Source organism: Myripristis murdjan, chromosome 14 (genome assembly GCF_902150065.1).
Source record: "Myripristis murdjan chromosome 14, fMyrMur1.1, whole genome shotgun sequence".
NCBI classification, from domain to species: Eukaryota; Metazoa; Chordata; class Actinopteri; order Holocentriformes; family Holocentridae; genus Myripristis; species Myripristis murdjan.
The window spans coordinates 10,491,296-10,509,184 of NC_043993.1; the positions used below are offsets into that span (position 1 = coordinate 10,491,296).

General features: G+C 40.0%; 1 protein-coding gene across 1 annotated transcript in view; it reads right to left on the minus strand.

Moving 5' to 3' along the window:
* Window positions 1–1,053: 1,053 nt before the first annotated feature.
* The window catches only part of lars1b (leucyl-tRNA synthetase 1b), a 30,570-nt gene continuing 13,734 nt past the window's right edge, over window positions 1,054–17,889 (minus strand). Inside the window, exons 22-32 of the mRNA XM_030068762.1 lie at window positions 17,488–17,551; window positions 15,600–15,783; window positions 14,282–14,372; window positions 13,522–13,662; window positions 11,718–11,858; window positions 7,027–7,137; window positions 6,685–6,795; window positions 5,529–5,633; window positions 4,291–4,386; window positions 3,786–3,918; window positions 1,054–2,286 (exon numbers count right to left, since the gene is read on the minus strand). Coding sequence (XP_029924622.1) covers window positions 2,081–2,286; window positions 3,786–3,918; window positions 4,291–4,386; window positions 5,529–5,633; window positions 6,685–6,795; window positions 7,027–7,137; window positions 11,718–11,858; window positions 13,522–13,662; window positions 14,282–14,372; window positions 15,600–15,783; window positions 17,488–17,551 — 1,383 coding nt within the window. The 3' untranslated portion in view covers window positions 1,054–2,080. The remainder of the gene's footprint in view (window positions 2,287–3,785; window positions 3,919–4,290; window positions 4,387–5,528; window positions 5,634–6,684; window positions 6,796–7,026; window positions 7,138–11,717; window positions 11,859–13,521; window positions 13,663–14,281; window positions 14,373–15,599; window positions 15,784–17,487; window positions 17,552–17,889) is intronic.

Genomic DNA, 17,889 nt, shown 5'->3' on the forward strand with positions numbered 1-17,889 from the left:
CTGGGCACTCTGCAGCTGTTTTGAAGCTTTTCAAAACCTTCACCTCTCTCCACAGCTCAAGTTCTTTAGGTTTTATCAGGCTTTCCTGTCTGTCTGGTTGAGAAAGGAACATAAATCTCTCAGTCATTGCTGAAAAAAAACCTACTGGACAGCATTTCTCAAACTCTTCATTTTTTTTTTTTTTTTTTTTTTTAATGAAATGTTTATTTGCATAAATTACATAGGCCTCCTGGGCTCCCAAAATAATTTGCAAAAATATTTTGCACCATATGTAGTGAAGTGAAACAGTTTTCTTGTATTTTTAAAGTCACTCTTATTTACGACAAATTCATAGTATAAATATGAATTCCTCCCAAACAGCTCAGAGTCAAAGAATGAGAAAAAAGATCTCTTCTGCAGAAGAGGGGCAGGCATTTAGGAAGATGGTTGACCTTTTAAACACACAACTGCTGTTTGTCTTCACAGGACATATGCGTGCCTGAGTTTAGGTTTGACACACCTAGGATGCCTCAGCTATCACCTGCAAGCTGACAGGGTTTGTTAGTCTGTTCACCCAACAACAACAGAGATTTCTTGTTTTGTCTTGTTTTCTTCTGAGATCTTCATTCAGTAGGTCTGAGGATGTGAGACTCCATGGACACAAAAAGATAATGAGTGGTAGTTTGCATTTGCTAACATTTTATTTATTTATTGTCTACTGATGGAATTTATTGCGTATTCTGATTGTTCCTCCCCTCCTTGCCAGTTAATAAATATTGCATTTAGGCATCCGAATTCAGAAGTTTGAGAAGCAGTACCCATGAGAAGCACTGCAGAGAGCCATTTACTAGCTTAAGGCTACACTTTGTATACATCTTCCTTGTCAGAGGACTGCTCACACTGCAACATTATCCACACAATAGGGGCCAAGATCCAAAGACTTTTGCTGAAACCATGAGCCTCTCAGATGTCTTTTTGAGACATCGTCTTTTTCTTGTGAGGGAATGCCTGGCTTATTTACATCCCTAGAAGAACTCAAATGGAGCAGAGTAAGAAAAGAGGGACAACAAGAGACTGAATATTTCATAGGTTTTATTATTTCATTGGAAAAACACAAGTTAGACAACTGCCATCCACTGCTAGAAAATAGAAAACCTGCCTGACAAGCTGTCTGACAAAACATTTGGGAAAGATGTGCCTGGAGCTGGATGCATAAAACAACAGAGCACCAACATATTACCATCTATATGAAGCAACAGGCATTCAGGAGAATGTAAGCAATCACACAAAATAATAAGTAGTTGGTCAAGAACACAACCGGGTGACATGTTTGTTTGGTGTGTTTCAGAAAAGCTTGATTTTATCCTTTGTCTTTGAGATCTTCAGGTTTAGTCACCAAATATCTCTGACAAGAGGATGAGAAGACAAAACCAAGTCCTGATGTTATCCCCCAACATTAACATGACAGAAAACAAAAAGTGAAAACTTGGGGAAGGCATGTGACAGTTAAGGAGCCTGTTATTCTAATTACCAAATAAGATCCATCTTATTTTCAGTTTCACAGTTTTTTGTGAAATTTACCCAAGCCACCTGTTAGGATTTGTTAGCAATCCTAGATTATTCTCAAAATCGGATCAGTGGAATAAGATTCTCAAGATCATGAACCCTCCCTTGTTTTGTGCATACCAAATCCAAACTGCTGCCAGACCTGAATAATAGATTTCAAAACAGGAAGATGGAAGCCAACCTTTTCAATTCCCATTAGCTCAAAATACTCCCCAAGGCCACATTCAGCAGTGAAAAGGTGTGAAATAACAAGACACATGTCTCATGAAGCTGTCAAATCTAACAGCATGTACAGTAGCAGAGGGTGTGTATATACAATTATATAAAATACATACGCACGACACACCTTCCTATCTCCACATGGCATGGATAAGTTTAACAATGAAACACTTTGAGGGCAAGAATTGTTATTAGGTCCGTGCTTTATGGCTTTGGGTCAAAATTACTATTTATTGTGACATTTTCTGATGTATTTCAACCTTTTAGCACACTGCTGAGCGCGACCCCATGTGTGGACGTGTGCATACATGTTGCTCTAATGAACCAGATAAACCAAAGTGTCCCCTATATCCACAGTGAGGCCGTTGTCAGCCAGGGTAACCCGCTTCTCCTCCAGATTGATGTTGAACACAGACTTGTTTGAGATCGGCAGTTTGCCCTGCTCCTCACGTCCCAGGACGGGGACCCGGCGGGGGCCCAGCACAGGGTCTTCGTACCGCATCAGCTTCACTCTGGACAGATCTGGTGGGAACAAGGCAGGGAGACGGAGTGAGAGAAGGCAGAGGCGAGGGGTGGAAGAGGGAGAGAGAAAGGTAAGAAGATTGGAGTCCAGGAAGGTGAGAGGGCAAAAGATGGGAGAGGATTGTGGGAATGGAAACGATGAAGGTAAAGCGAGTGGGAGAGAGGGAGAGAAAATATGGAGGCATTATCATAAGGTTTGCATTTGTAAAGTCTTGTGGTTTTTATTACATTTTGGTGACAAAAGGTTTTCTCAACAGCCTTCATTGGGGTGGAGTGGGTGAAAAGCAAGGCAGGAAGGGAAGGGTGGAGGAAGAATGGTAGAAGGAGGAGGATGAAGGTAAGAAACGAGATAAAGTTGTAGGAGAGTTAGGAAAGGCAAGGAGAATAGACAGAAGAGAGGGAGGTGGAGTGGGACAGATGAGGGGGTAGAAGAGAAGCAGCAGAGGGGGTGGAGATGACACAAGAGAAAGGAAGAAAAGATAGGTAGGTGAGAGGGAAGAGGGAGGAGAGGCAGAGGAATGAAGCTAGAGAGAAAATTGGTCCACATATGTACTGATCTGTGTAAAGCTGAGGCACATTGACACTATTCCACCTGCTTTCTTCCCCTTTGCTTTAAATTGCCAGTACTTTTTTTCCCCAAAGGCGAGAGAAACAATGGGGAGCGGCTGCAAAGCAACCACTTTCGAAACACACTGCATCTGGTTGCATTTCAGGCAGAGCAGGCTTTCTTAAATTGACAGAACTGATAGAAAGGGGGTACAAAGTTGACTTTTTTGTGAACTCTCCAATCATAGAAAACAGCTGACAGGTTATGACAACCACCAAAATCAAAATGGAGAAAATAGCTATCCAAAAGTTAGCAGCCGTTAGTTGTTACTCTGGGCATCAAGAGTTAGGAAGGAAATGGGAGCTGTGTTTTGTTGGGGGAGATTCTAGTGAGGCTTTGGCATGCCTATTAAAAAAAGACCGATGCATCGGATAACTAGTTCAGATCAGAGGAAACAGAAGATCCCACAAGGAATTTTACTAGCAAAACAGCATTTTGGTCCTTAGTTCAGATCAAATGAAGATGTTCAATCTAAATAGTTTAATCTATTAAAATAGATTCAAATTAAATTAAAATAAGTTATTGTTAACAAGGCCTTTTCCACTGTCGTATGTTTCATTACAAGCTGCAAAACAAATAAATTTAGAGCGGATATACAATTACTGGTTCATAAAAGTCAGTTATCTGAATATTAAAAAAAGGTATTCAAGACAGCACAAGTTACATGATACGTGTCCCAGCCAAATGAGCCAGCACGTAAATTATAACATGCGACTCTTTTCCTGCCGACAACTGGAGAATGACTTTAACTCCCAACTGAATAAAAATTTCCACTCATTAACATAACATTAATATTGCTATATGGAGAGTGGGGCCCCGCAAAAAACAGGCTCCTTCTAGGGTCCAGCTTACAGTTTATGGATCACTGCGTTCCTCCGTTCAACTCACTGACCTTTGATGAGTCGGTTGACTTTGGCTAGCCTACGGACGATGGCGTCTCTGCTGTCACCCTGTCGGATGTCAATCCTTGTGGAAAACAGACCGTTTGATGGCTGGGGATTGACAAAGGACACACACACACCAGGCTGGGGAGAAAGGAACACACACACACACACACACACACACGTCAGTTTTAATGCATTTTTGTGGATATTTAGTCAATCCAAGGCTGCAAAAGAGGTGCATACATGGACATCCACATCCACACAAACACGTATGGCTGCAGAGAGGGCACACACACTGCAAACAAGCACTGACAAAGACACAGACACATGCTCGCACATAAGGCAATTATACAAACATGGTTTACAAATTCAGATCTCAAAAACTGGCAGTTGGACAGCCGACAGAGAAGCTATTAAACTTGCAGGAGCTTACACCTGCCTGTATGCATGCATACGGATACGCAAATGGCCTCCTTTGTGAGAACGCTAAACCGCTGATTGAAGGGCATCTACCTCTGATCTGAAAACACAGAAAGGTTTCCCTGGGCAACAGTCCTCCTTCACTTTGTCGTCAGCCTCAGATGCAAACACGACGTCAATCTGGTCCAGCTGTAGGGGAGGGACAGAGAGACAGGTACCAGCTGATCAGTCCAGTCTCTAACAGGCAGCAGCAGTTATGTTTGGTATTCACACTGGCGAGCGGTGACGCTGTTAGCCAGACCCCTGGAGTGATCAGAGCACTGACAGCTGGCTTTAAACTAATCTGATCCTATATTCCCAACCGTGCCATTTAAGTGTGAGAGCGGATAAAGTGGCAGGAGGTCAATCTAGGACTTCAATCTACAAACAAAATATGGTTTCTTTTATGAAAAGTGTGGCACAACATACCAAGATGTTACATCAGTCTGAATATTTTAGGTTTTGGTCGTGGTTTGCAAACTAGATGAACCAGTTTTTACTCTTTACTCTAAGAACTATGAACTATACTCTTTAGGAAACATGAGAATTGAGTTCAGATATCTGTACATGACTGGGTTTGACAAAAGTGTCTAAGTACAGACCTTTAGCAACCTTTATTTAAATCTTGGTTTGGCTTTTGAGCAGACAACTAGTATTAAGGGCTTTACTGACAACCAAGTTCAGGGTTGTTTCAAATGATGACTGAATATCTCATTCTAGCTTTTTCAGAAGACAGTGGAAACCAGAAAGCTTTAAAGCCAAAGGTATTTTGGATGGAGTAAAACATCACACTCTTGTATGCCACAGCTTGACTTTTATGCAAATACAAATGGAACCCAGTTCACCAATTTGTCATTTAAATGCTCAGAAACAATGTTTTTCCTAGCCCTTTGGGGTTTTATCTAACCTGCATTCATTTGTCAATTTTTCTATTCTGTTTTTCTTCTCTTTTGTTGTCTTGTTTTTACCCTTTCTTGTTGTTCTTTTAAGTTTTGGTCATGGTTTGCAAACTAGATAAACCAATTTTTACTCCTCTGTAATATAATGCTTATGTGTGTCATGGCCTGCTTCTGTATTTTGTGTCACTGCCATTATAACTTCACTGGCCCATGAGGAACTATGAACTATACTCTGTGGGAAACATGATAATTGAGTTCAGAAATTTTATAGTTTTTTTTTTTTTATCCCTTTCCTTCTATATTTTATCATAGTGTAAGTCAACTCAAACATGGGGAGAAATAATTATTATAAATCTCAAGCTGTGTGGGCTCATATAAAGTAATATAACATACATCCAGAGAGTTAGTTAAGTAGACCAGATTCTCCATCAGGACCGCCCGCTCGTCGAACTCCAGCTGCAGATCCAAAACTCTTGGCCCGTTCTTCTCCAGGTTTTCCTGCAGGAGAGGAAGGCAGAGCCCAAATAATTAGAACCAACCACAGAGACACAATCGTAAGCAGGTGAATGAGAGAGTGATTGAGTGACTGAAATAGAGAATGAATGGACAAATATATAAAGGGATACAGAATGAATAACCTAAACTCTGTGGAAAACACAACATGAACCCAGAATTTAGAGAATTAGTACGTGTATAGTAGCAAGCCAGCAGTTAGAAGAATAGAAAGATTACTTAAACCACCCAGAGAAGGAATTAGTTTTTTAGTTGGATCATGAGAGACACAACAATTATGAAAAAAGGCTCTGTGAACATAAGATGGCACAGCTCACGTCAAAGCCAAACACAGAAAAACACAGAAAACAAAACATGAAAGCTGAAAGACCAGCTTGAGAGACAAACCATGGGCTAACACAAAGCTCATCATTATTCATGACTGTTTATTAGTTTCATTCTGTTTGATCATTGCAGTGAAACAGCAACACCTGAACAAAGCCCTGAGCAACTGGGGAGATACAGCGATTCAAATTTTAATAAGCAGCGTGCTTCAGATTATTTATTAGCAACATGACCTCAACTGTGTAACCTATTGGCTTAAGAAAAAAATGGCTACAGTTACATTTGCTGTTTGCATCTCATCTCATTAAGTGACAGGGCTCGACAGAAAAAATTTGATCTTGCTCATGCTGCTATTGGCTCGAGAAAACTAAATTTGAAAGTGCTTTGGTTTGCAATATGATGAGAAGTGTGCAAAGTGTGGATGTGATGTGAAGAGTGGGAGTAAGTAAAGCGGACAGCCAGACAGATTTATAGAAATAATGGGCACTTTCAGGCAAAATATGTGTACACTGCTGTCATAAAATGTGTCATAAAATCCAATCTTTATGATCAAATCTCAAAAATCTCATAGAAATGACAAACATAAATCAGGCCATTGCCTGCAGAAGTCGTAATGAGTAACTATGGGTGACAAGGGAGGTGAGGCTCTGTCCATAATTATGCCTTTGCACAAACAAACAAACGCAGTCACGCCTTCCTCCTCCAACCCTACCTTAATCATGGCGACAAAGGGCATGACTCTCTTCATGTATTTCTTCAGTTCAGGCAGGCCTCCCAGTTCGTTCGCGATCACTTTGTTGTCTGGAAGGACGCCGTTATTGCTCTGGACAGACAACAAAAACAGATGAAGACAGGAGAACATGGGAAGACATAAAAACACACACAAACAAACTGGAAGACAAAGTGGTTTCAAATAGAACTCTTGGGCACAAATATTTATAATAACTTCAGATACACAGTCATTATTTCAATACTGCACTACATTAAAGATCCCTGTTGCTTGGCATATATAATGGATCCCTGCCTAAACACTCACTTTGTAAGCCTTTCTCACCTTGTAGTGCTTGCCGAGCAGGGACAAGGCACTATGCTGCCATGGAGGGTAACTCTTGGCTACGTAGACCGTGCAGTGGGACGGCTTGGCAGGAGGCTTGGAGTCGCCTTTCTATTGGTGGGAGAAAGCACAGACAGAGATGGAGGTAAAAGTGAGCGTCATTTCTTGATACACAGTTTAAAGTTAAGTCTGATGCATTGATACGGCCACTGCTGGGTGAAAATTTTGTATCACCAAAATGTTGTGTCTGGTGAATACCTAAAACGAGGCTGATAAAACTGCATGATATTCTGTGACTTGTCCCAGTAATTTATTATACTCCCTGGCTGCCCCTGTTGAGACACTCTGCCCAGACACTCTTAAAGAAATCATCCTCCAGGACTTTTCAAGGACATATTCAGTGACTCACTCTTGCTCACAGAAGGTCACCTGAGAATGACTCAAATTGGACAAAGTGGCCCTCTAGCTCAAGACTTGCCAACACAGCGTTTAGGCTACTAAACTACTGTCTAGTCCACTTGGTATTCCCTGCGGAGGAAATTAAGAGTTTATTGTTATTGAAGACATTCAATTCTCTTGAGGACACACCATGAAGGCTGTGTTATTGCTGTGGTTGGAAATTTCCAAGAGGGATAACGTTATTCCACAGTTGGACTTCCTAGCTTAGCTTCGGACAACCAGACAGACACGTGGACTTATTGGTGAAAGAGGGGCACATTGATGTTCGTTTGTGCTTATTAGTATACCTCTGACATTTTCATGTTGTTATTTTTTATTGGGAGCAATTAAAATATATATTTATATTGTTTTAGTTTTTATTTTCACACAGGAACTCAAATCTTAAGTTAATTAACATAGTTAACACTGCCTGGGAGAGGTTCATTTGTTGTTGTTATGGTAATGTCAGCTGTTGTGAGCTGCTCCTCTGAATGCTGCCAACAGGGGCTGAGCTCAACCCTGCTGTTTCCATGCTAAATTTTTCACTCTACGTTTCTCAGAAATCATCTTTCCCTGAGGTGAATTTTTTTTCCCCCAAGTAAGGTTGAGTTCATCCAGGGACGAAAGTTTCTAATGTGGCTTGAAAATAATGTGAAACTGCCTGCGGGCCTATCCCCAGGCTGAGAATTTGCGTGCGAAAGCGCCTATAGAAGATCCTTCAAAAAAACTGAAACCTGGAAACCAAAAAAAAAAAAAAAAAAAAAAAAAAAAATTAAGTTTCAAGGATTTTACACACCCCAATCACTGTGCTGCTTTACAGTACAGCCACCCTTACAGAATGAGGGCTGACCCAATGGGAATCAAACCCATAACCCTGTCAGTTTTGGGAACATGCTCTACCATTTAACCATCACAGGATTCTTAGGCCGATTACTTTATTTAGCGTATGTGGCTGTAAAGAACTCAGGGCCTGATGAGTTATAAATAATTCATCAGAATATAGTGTGCTAAGTGCTAAGATGACACCAGATTTCCCCTTGAACTCACAGTGAAAGTTTATGGTAATGTGAGCTGAATCGAGTTTAGTACTCCAAACCAAATAAGCTTTGTGGTTACAATACTACAACAGCATCCCTCTTCATCCATCCGTGTTCCTGCCAGCTAGGTACCAAAATGCTACTGAGGATGAGATCTGTAGCCTGTTTTAGAAAACTGATTACACCGGACAGCTCCGAGGTATTAATGTATGTAAAGGGAAAAGGTGCAGGCAAAGCAAAACCCTTCTGTGGATAAATACAGTTTAAAAATATGACAAGGAAATCACTTAAAAGCTTTCAGGTTCAAACATTATGCTGTAGTTGTTGTCTTGGTCATTTCCAAGTGAAATGTCTTGAATTGACACCTACTGTCTAGACAGCCCTTTTAAAACCCCAACTAGGGGGACTCAGGGGATGTTCATATCAAAGCTGCGAGTCCTGATTCACTTAGACTTCCATCATCACTTTGCTTTAAAAAAAAAAAAAAAAAAAAAAAAAAAAAGTCCCCAAGTCCCACTATTACACAAAAAAAGCCATCCGAATAAAATAAATAAATAAATACACACTGGGAACTAGGGCTAAGTGGGAAAAACAACATGGCCTTTTAAAGACATGAACCAAAGCAAGCACCATTACTTTCAGATCTTTTGTCGTTTGTTATTTGTTATTATTGTAGTGATGAAGGACTATGTGAAATTGGTTGATATGCCATTGTGATCCTATCTTAAATACAGGCCAGGCAGTCCTCACTAGCACACATACAGTACGTGTGATTATTTACTGTTGTGCATCTGTGTATGTGCATGTGACCCTTTACTATGAAGCTAGGCATCCATGAACTCATTTTACATGACAGCTGTCAAGTCCACTTAAGTCATGCGCTGTGTGTGTGCCTGTATGTGTTTCCACAAATGAGTGGTGATGTGGCAGTAGAATACCACCATAAATTAAAGACACCCTCTCCTCTACAGTGTGTGTACACGTGGTGGCAAGCTGTGGTTATTTTGATTTATGAACATGACAAATGAAGGTGCCATATATATATATATATGTACACACACACACACACACACACACGGATCTGCTGCAGCTTAGCCTCTTGCTAGCTTTAGGTTTTGGCCTCAACATTACTAAATGTCCTTTTAGGGAACAGGAAACTCCCAGCACAGTCACATTTGTCAGCCAAAAAATGGTGGCAAAAAGTGGCTTTAAATAGTTTCATTTCACATTATACGATATTATTACGATAGCACACTGCCTTATACACATCTACTCTGTTCTCCTGCTAACTCACCCAATGCTGCATTCACTTGACCTCAGAATTTCAGTCTTGCAAATTTCAAGCCTGTGACATCATGTTTACAGAGTGAATTTGGCTGCTCTTTAGCAAAGAAATGGATGTTGCATCCATTTATCCTGAGTAAAAAGTCCAGAGTATAAAGCTAGCACCGAGGCTGTGCTATTTACCTTTATAAATGATGGGTATCAAAGGTTATATTCAGCCTTAAAATACTAAACCTATCCCTTAAATCAGTAGAATTGGTTTCCCAAGGATGCATGAAACTTATTCAAAACCCTTGATCTAATTTCTGAAATTAAACGTGACTTTTTGTGGATATCTGAGTTTTGCTCATTCAAAAAATCTTGGATCCTGCAAACATACAGTTACATGACTCCTTGTGAAAAACATTTGCTAACTGTAACATTCACTCACGAAATGCCTTTCTTTTTTCCAAAATATCTTTCTAACTCTGTGTCCTCGCTGGTGACACTTAATTCTTGGAGTAAATGTCTCTGGAACTCGTTTACAGTGTGTAACCCTGTCTCCCTGGCTATCGGCTTTCCCGTTTTTCCTCTTCCCTGTCCTCTTTTCCCATCATCCCTCCAGCTTTCCCCTCATGACAACAAAACATCTGCAGCAGATCAATACCAACAGTCTGGAGGCTAGAGATATCTGCTGCTTCAAATCTTGTCAATACTTGTTTTACTTTCCTCCCGTCTGCCTGCAGCTGCTTATTGAAGTGTTGAACTCTTAATAAACAATAAACTAACTTTCCTGCCGTGAACACAAGACAACCTTAAAGTCTTTCATTGTATCCAAGAGGATCTAGAAAGCCTTGGGAGATGGAGGGAGAGAACATCAATATTCAACAATTGCCACATGTTGGACGATGTAATGGGACTACGAGAAAGCTAGTTTGAAAAGAAAAAAAAAAATGGATGAAGGCAGGGCTCCAAGGCATAACTTTTTTTTTTTTTTGAGCATTTTATTTTCAGTGTTCTTCAACAGGCAAATCCATGTGAGTCAGTAAGTAGGCTCATCTATACCTGTGCATTTCATCACTGTTTACAATACCACTTTCACTAAATTATGTCTGTTTTGTTAATGAAGAAAAAGTAATAAATACATAAATAAATAAAAGTTGTGTTACCGTAAACACTGAACTTCAGTTTTAACAACACTTTTATAGCAGAGAATATACAATCACTCGATAGTATACAGCCCTCTGCCTCTCCATCACAAACATTAATTTAACTCAACTCGTTAACATTATATTAATGTTCTTTCTAAATGTCACTCCTGGATAGCAGCTTGAGGACCCAAGTGGGTGTGTACATACATTTTCTTCCTTTTAATGTTTCTTTTAACCTTTTTTTATTCAGGGAAAGTCGATTAAGCTCACTTGCTCTTTTCCATCAATACTCTGTTTCACATTCACAACCGAGAGCTGCACAGTACAACCACTGCCCTCCGTTGTTGGCGACTAAGCAGGTTAAATACCTTGCTCGAGGGCACTTTGACAGTAGCTGTTGAGGGAAGGGGAAGCATTACTCATTCGTTTTTCCCACCCACAATTTCCCAACTATTCTGGGAATGAAGTCCAGTGACCTTTTAGTCACAAAGAAGCCTGTCTCTCTAACCTCTAGGCTACCGCTGCCTGATATTTTCAGCCGTCTTATTGCATCAGCTTTTATTATTTTCTGCCTTACTGTGTTCTGCCGTCAAACAGTGATGGACCTGACACACAACACCTGAGCGAGAAAAGACTCAGACACAGTGCTAGCGTTGATTTTACAAATACACTTAATCAACACTTACAGGACACTTGTTTGATTAAATATATATAAACATATATGTATCTCAATTCGGAGCTCAATTCCAAAGAGGCGCTACGGCAGTGAAGCAAAGTGAACCAACAGACATGCACACCTTACCTTGTTCTTAGGCGGCTGCATGTAGGCTTTGAGTCGTAGTCGAAGGTCATGTGCAGTTTCCATCAGGTACTGAGAGGAGCGAATCAGAACCTCGTCGACTGGACCTGCCACAGGCCACGACGCCTTCATCAGAGAGCTGGGCTGTCAGGGGGAGGAGGGGAGGGATGGATGAAAGACAGACAGGCAACTGTACAGGAGCACTACAGAAGTTTGAGATGCACTGCTACAAAGAACAAGAGAGCATAGAAGACAGTCCGATATACAGTACAGGGAAACTGCTCACATTCACTCTTAAGAATTGGATCAAGTGTTGTGGCTTGTACTAGCTGGCTAAGATGGACTGTTTTCAGCTGATCACAGCAAATCTTTGACACCAGTGCAATTCTTTACAGTTTGTAAACTGGTGTCATCGACAAGGCAAAAGAAGTGGAAGAGGCTGAGGACTGAAGTGCACATGCCTTCCTTGGAGAAACAGCTATTGCAACAGGTCATATCAGGAACCAAAACATAACTAGGCATTAGCAGGGAGTGGGACAAGCACTGCTCCACTCCCTATGGTAGACACACTCGCATACACACCTTATCATCTAGGTATTTGTGCAAGAATCTCACACTAGTGTGCATGCCCCTGTGTCCACTGTGCGTTTCCAAACTCTTTAGCTAGCAGTGCTAAACTAATGACTGCAGAAAACAATGGCTGTGGCTTTTGTTGTTGCTAAGCGACAACTGAAACCCATTTGAAGCGTGGCGTTCTTTCATATTTATAAATTATAGTGTTAAAACATGCTTGGCACTCAGTGCTGTTGGGAATGTGCAACAGTGTGTCCTTTACTTTCATGATAATGAGAAAAAGAAGCCAGAGCTGTACAGACACACTCCTGGTGGACATGTAACTGAGTCTGAGTCAGAAGGAATGAAGTGTTGGTGACAGGAACGCACCAATATCCTGGCAGACAACTGATATCAGCTGCTATCAGCTTTAAAAAGCAATACTGAACTTCGTTTTTTTTTTTTCTTCTTCTAGGGATATGTCATTTAATACAACTGTCAAATTTAGGGTTATCTGAATAATGGATTTGATGATATATCGGGACAACATCTCCCTTTTTTGAATATTCGATACTGGTGTATCATTGTCTTCTTTCTTCAGTATGAAAAAGGTTAAAAGATTTTTCACTATAAAACTTTTAAGATTAATTGTTTGACAGTCTATCTTTTTATTTTGCATTTGCAATATTCTCTTTATTCATTTTGTTTATTAAAACATTTAATTAAAATGAGATTTACTCTTCTCATTTATTTTTTGCATAGTAGTTTTCAAATTTATACATGTTGAATACTGTCACAAAATATTGACTATTGATTGCTTAATTTAAAAGAAAAAATACTGCAATAGGCATTGATCTTAAAAAATGTATTGATCTAAACCCAGTCCTGTTAGCAATAGAATGCCTTTTGTTCAAGAAACAACTCTCATGAAAATTTAACCTGTTTTGAACCTGCATTTGTACTTGGATACCTACAAATATGCATATTGGTATCAACTGTGGGAAGACTTCAAAAAGCCATATTGGTGTGTCCCTAGTATGTCACACAGGTATATGGGCAATGACCCACTGCTCCTGTGTGGTTCCACTAAGGCTTTCTTACCTTGCTATGCAGAATCCAGCTGTACTCATAAATGTAAATTAGCACAGGAAGCCTAAGTTTTTCTTTTTATTGTACCCCTGTTTTATTTGAGTGTGCACAGTAGTGCCTTAATCACTGAACCCCAAAGATGATCCAAACCAAATATGTTTCCTACCTTGCCAAGCAGACCCCAGGTGTATTCACAGAGGTGAGGGCAGATGGGGGCCAGCAGCAGAGTTTGTCTCTCAATGAACTGGAAGACAAGGTCTCTGTGCATGCCCTCGATGGCCAGCTCGCGGTACTTGTCTTTGGCTGCCTGCACACACAAACAGTGAGGATGTTTAAATAAAGAGCAGAACAGGCTCTGTGAAGTCATTGCAGTTACTTATTATCTGTCTCCCTAACCATCACTGAGCTAGCTTATTTTATTTTTTTTAAGATTATTTTTTTGACATTTCTGCTTTATTTGATAGTGACATTTGATAGAAACAGGAAATGTGGGAGAAAGAGAAGGGATGACAAGCAGCAAAAGGTTCGCGCCAGATTCAAATCACAGCCGCCGCAGTAAGGACTTAGTTTTGATATGCAGTACATGCTCTACCAGGTCAGCCACAGGGGCGCCCCACTAGCTTAATCTTTGTCATATTTTTGCCCGTCTTCTGACAGTATGTCATCTTTCAGAGAGATAGATGAAGCCTTCATTAAACCCAATAAACACTGAGTCTATGTCAAGGAACAGAGCACATACTCAGGATTAGACTTGTAACCTGAGTCATGTTTTCTTTTCTTTGCAAATTTATTATCATTCTTTGCAGTATTTTGTAATATAATCTCATAAAATGCTTGAGGAGGATGGATTGCCTGCTCTCCTTGAAAATAAAAAGACCATTAAGAGAGCCATAAAGACCCATTACTATAAAGGACATATTATTTACCTGGAACTCAAAGAAGCCGGTCTTCAGAGCCTCCTTGTACATCATCCTGTCATAGTGCTGCTCTGTCTTCAGGATGCCTGCATTCATCTCACTGAACAGGACACACAACCCATTAAATCAGTCAACAGAGTCAGTTTACCATTCATTTATCAGCATTCAAAAATTCATGGGCAAAAGGTCATGTTTCTCAAAGGAGGCCATCCCACAGGGCTAACCAACTTACAGTTGACTAGTATCATTTAATGGCTTTGAATACCAACTGTCCTGGTTGATGAGTATTGATCACGGCATTACTATATCATGTATACATTCAGAAATTCATCTGAAGGGACAGACTGACTCACTTTAACAAATTTACCCAGTCCCATTTCATGGCCTGGGGTTTAAACTAAAGGAGCGGAGGAGGACATGGTATTCGTAATTTATTTTTTACCTGAAAAAGGCACACTCCACCCAGTGTAAATATCTCTTTATCTAGTAATCTAACCAACCATCACTCTACTCTCTCGATACATTCATTCACCTATGTGCCAAAGACCATACTGATGAAAGTCACGTAAGGCTCTATGTTCAGGTTGTTTTGTTTTAGCTGTGTTGGATTTTATGGGGTGATGAGCTCAAGGCTAAAGATGCTCTGTGGCTGCACACTCAGCTTGCATCAATGGGATGGGTGGTATTATCCAAACCAAAATTTAGTTCTGGTTCAACTGCCTTGATGGTCTTAAAAGCTATATTTATAGACTAAAGTGATGCCTTTACCCTGCTATTTCACTCTTATTCGCGCTTACACTGTGTTTTAAACTTGTGGTGCATTTACTTGTTTGCCTCAATTTATGATTATTCTTGTTTCTCTTGAAGCGTGGTAAAATCTGCCAATGGGGTGACATATTCCCATTTGTTTCTGATACAGTTTCATTTGTTTCAGATTTGTTTTTGGAAACTAGTAGAAACATGTTGAGTCAGAATAAGGTAGATCAGCCCAGTAGTACCAAGAAAATTACACTTGATTCAAGGAAATTCTGGAAACAAGCCAATTAGCATTGGAAACAAATGGGATTACTTCATCTTCTAAATGGTAGATTTTTTTTCCACTCATGGGGAAAAAAAACAACTTGTTATTGTGACTGGTTAAGATGGAAATTTTTGCAGTGTAGGGGCTGGTCTGGGATGCTCTAGTGCATAATAAATATCTCTGAGCCACTCCACCCACCCCATTTGTCACCTCTCACTGGCAAATTGAATGTGTTCGCTATATGAGATTTTTCTGTTTATCTATAAATATCTGTCCACCCCCCACTAAATAAATTCCTCTATCTACCTGGCAAAGACCCTGTCATTGAAGGTATCAGCAGGTCCCGTCCTCAGGTTGTTCTGATTGGCAATCATCTCCTTTACCCACTCCATCCAAGTGTAGAGGCGCAGGATGCCAGCATCAGCCATGGTCTCTACGAAGTTGGCATCCTCCACCGTGTCCCCGGCATCAGCTAGAGCCAGACGCATACCTGGGCAGAAATGCATTAAAATGCCAGAGTCAAATGTATTGCAGCAGTCACACTGACAAAAAAAGACTTAAATGTAACAGTCTACATTTACTGTTTCAGAGTTTATCCAGTGTTTTTCATAATCACTGAGTGCTGTAGTGGATAACACAGACTTCACGTTGCACTATGTTCAGTACACACTATTTTGCACTTGGACTGGGTTTTCTGGCATCCTGACAACCTAACAACCACCACTAGATAACCTGCTTCCATTTCCAACGCCTCCACTCTCACCACTGCCGATGTGGTGGACTGTAATGTAAAGACTAGCTATAATGGTCCTTTTAAACGCATAATACAACTGCACACACTCAGCGTTTCTTTTCCCTTCAGCGAAATACTTTTGAACTGCCGGGTGGAGTGTATGTGCTTTGTGGCAAACTCAACAATCCCAGAAATCTTCAAATACCCAGAACACATCACTCCAAGCTCTTAGACAGGGAGTCAACTTCGAATGATTCATCTATTGGCTGTCAGATCATGAAATTCTTTATTCTCACAGTAGGACAGCTGCTGGAGACACAGTAGACACATCTATTCATTTATTTATTTATTATTCAGCTCACTCAGAGCATAAAAATAAAGAGGATAGGGGTAAAACAAAACACAAAGAAATCTCACCAAGGAGTTGACATGGATCGATTAATTCTGCAGTGAATAGATGGTAAACAAGAGGAATCTGCACAACATTACAGAACTGTGTAAAATTTTGAGTTACCAGAGTATTATGGTTCAAGCTGACTACCTGGGGTAATCTGCTTCCTTACCTGGCCTCAGTACAGAAAGCCCTATTGAGATATGGAGGAAAAAGTAGACAAAATGTTTTCAACATGACTAATCATTACTAATTTTGTGAAACCCCAATGATGAAGTCTTTGTTTTAAATTCTGGTCCCAGCATTGCAATAACGCAAACCCTGATAGAATATGTTGCATCATGTTTAATTCTGCCGACTGTGCTTAGATGGGGCCTCATTTGTACACAGTTGCCATTTGGTTTAAAAATTTCTGTGGGAGAAATCTTGTCTTCTATAAAGTTCTTATGAATATTTATTTCATTTATTCTTTTCAACTTCTGTCTCATTTTCCTGTGGATTGACCAGCAGGAGGTTGAGGCATTTCTAATGACAGAAAGACTTACAAATTGCACAAATGCATGGTAATAAATTGCTAAACTGAGCATTTATTTTACTATAGTATCTCAATTGTGTTGTATATTACCTGCTTTTGGTGGACAAATCATGCTTGAGTGTCCACTATACTGGTAACAATTTCATTAAAGCAGAAATAATAAATTCATTCATAGGAATTCATAACCTACAATACAGTGTAAACGGTCTGACATATACTGCACAATAGCTCATGCCACTCTCTATCAACAGCCTAACTAAATTATGGTGATGAGGCATTTTCTAATTATCTTCATTGGGAGATGTTAAAAACCTTTTACAGTAGCATCGTGTGTAATGGCCCATGGTCTATGATGGCTCATTGTAATCTGTTCTAAATTAATTCTTAAAGTGTTAAGCTGTTTTTCCTGTTGGTTTTAATGGAGTATGGGCGAGAGGGTTAGAACATCTTGGAGGAAGGGAGGAAAGTGAGGATGGTAGAAGTAGATGAGAGGAAAACAATAACATAAGAATGATCAGCGAGAAACTGAGCGTACCATCTGCTGAGAACTTGTCAATGGCTTGGCTGAGAGTGAGGAAGTTTCCAGTTGATTTAGACATCTGGTGAGTAAAAAAAAAAAACCCACACACACACAAAAAACAAAAACAGATGTTAGCGTTATCTCTCTTGCGAATACACTTCAATGCATCAAGGCATAAAAATATCAAGTCTCATGATAAAATAAGAGAATAAAAGTACTGTAAAATAGGAACATAAAATCAACTGCACAGTGACACAATAAATAAAAGTCATAAGAGCTCAAAATAATGAAAAAATAAGTTAATTTCAGGGTAGTTAATTCATTAAATGATCTTTCAAACATCTCTCTGTGACACTTACAGAGGATGTTACACAATCTGGCAGCTATGGAGGAGACTGTGAGGAACCATCTTCTCCA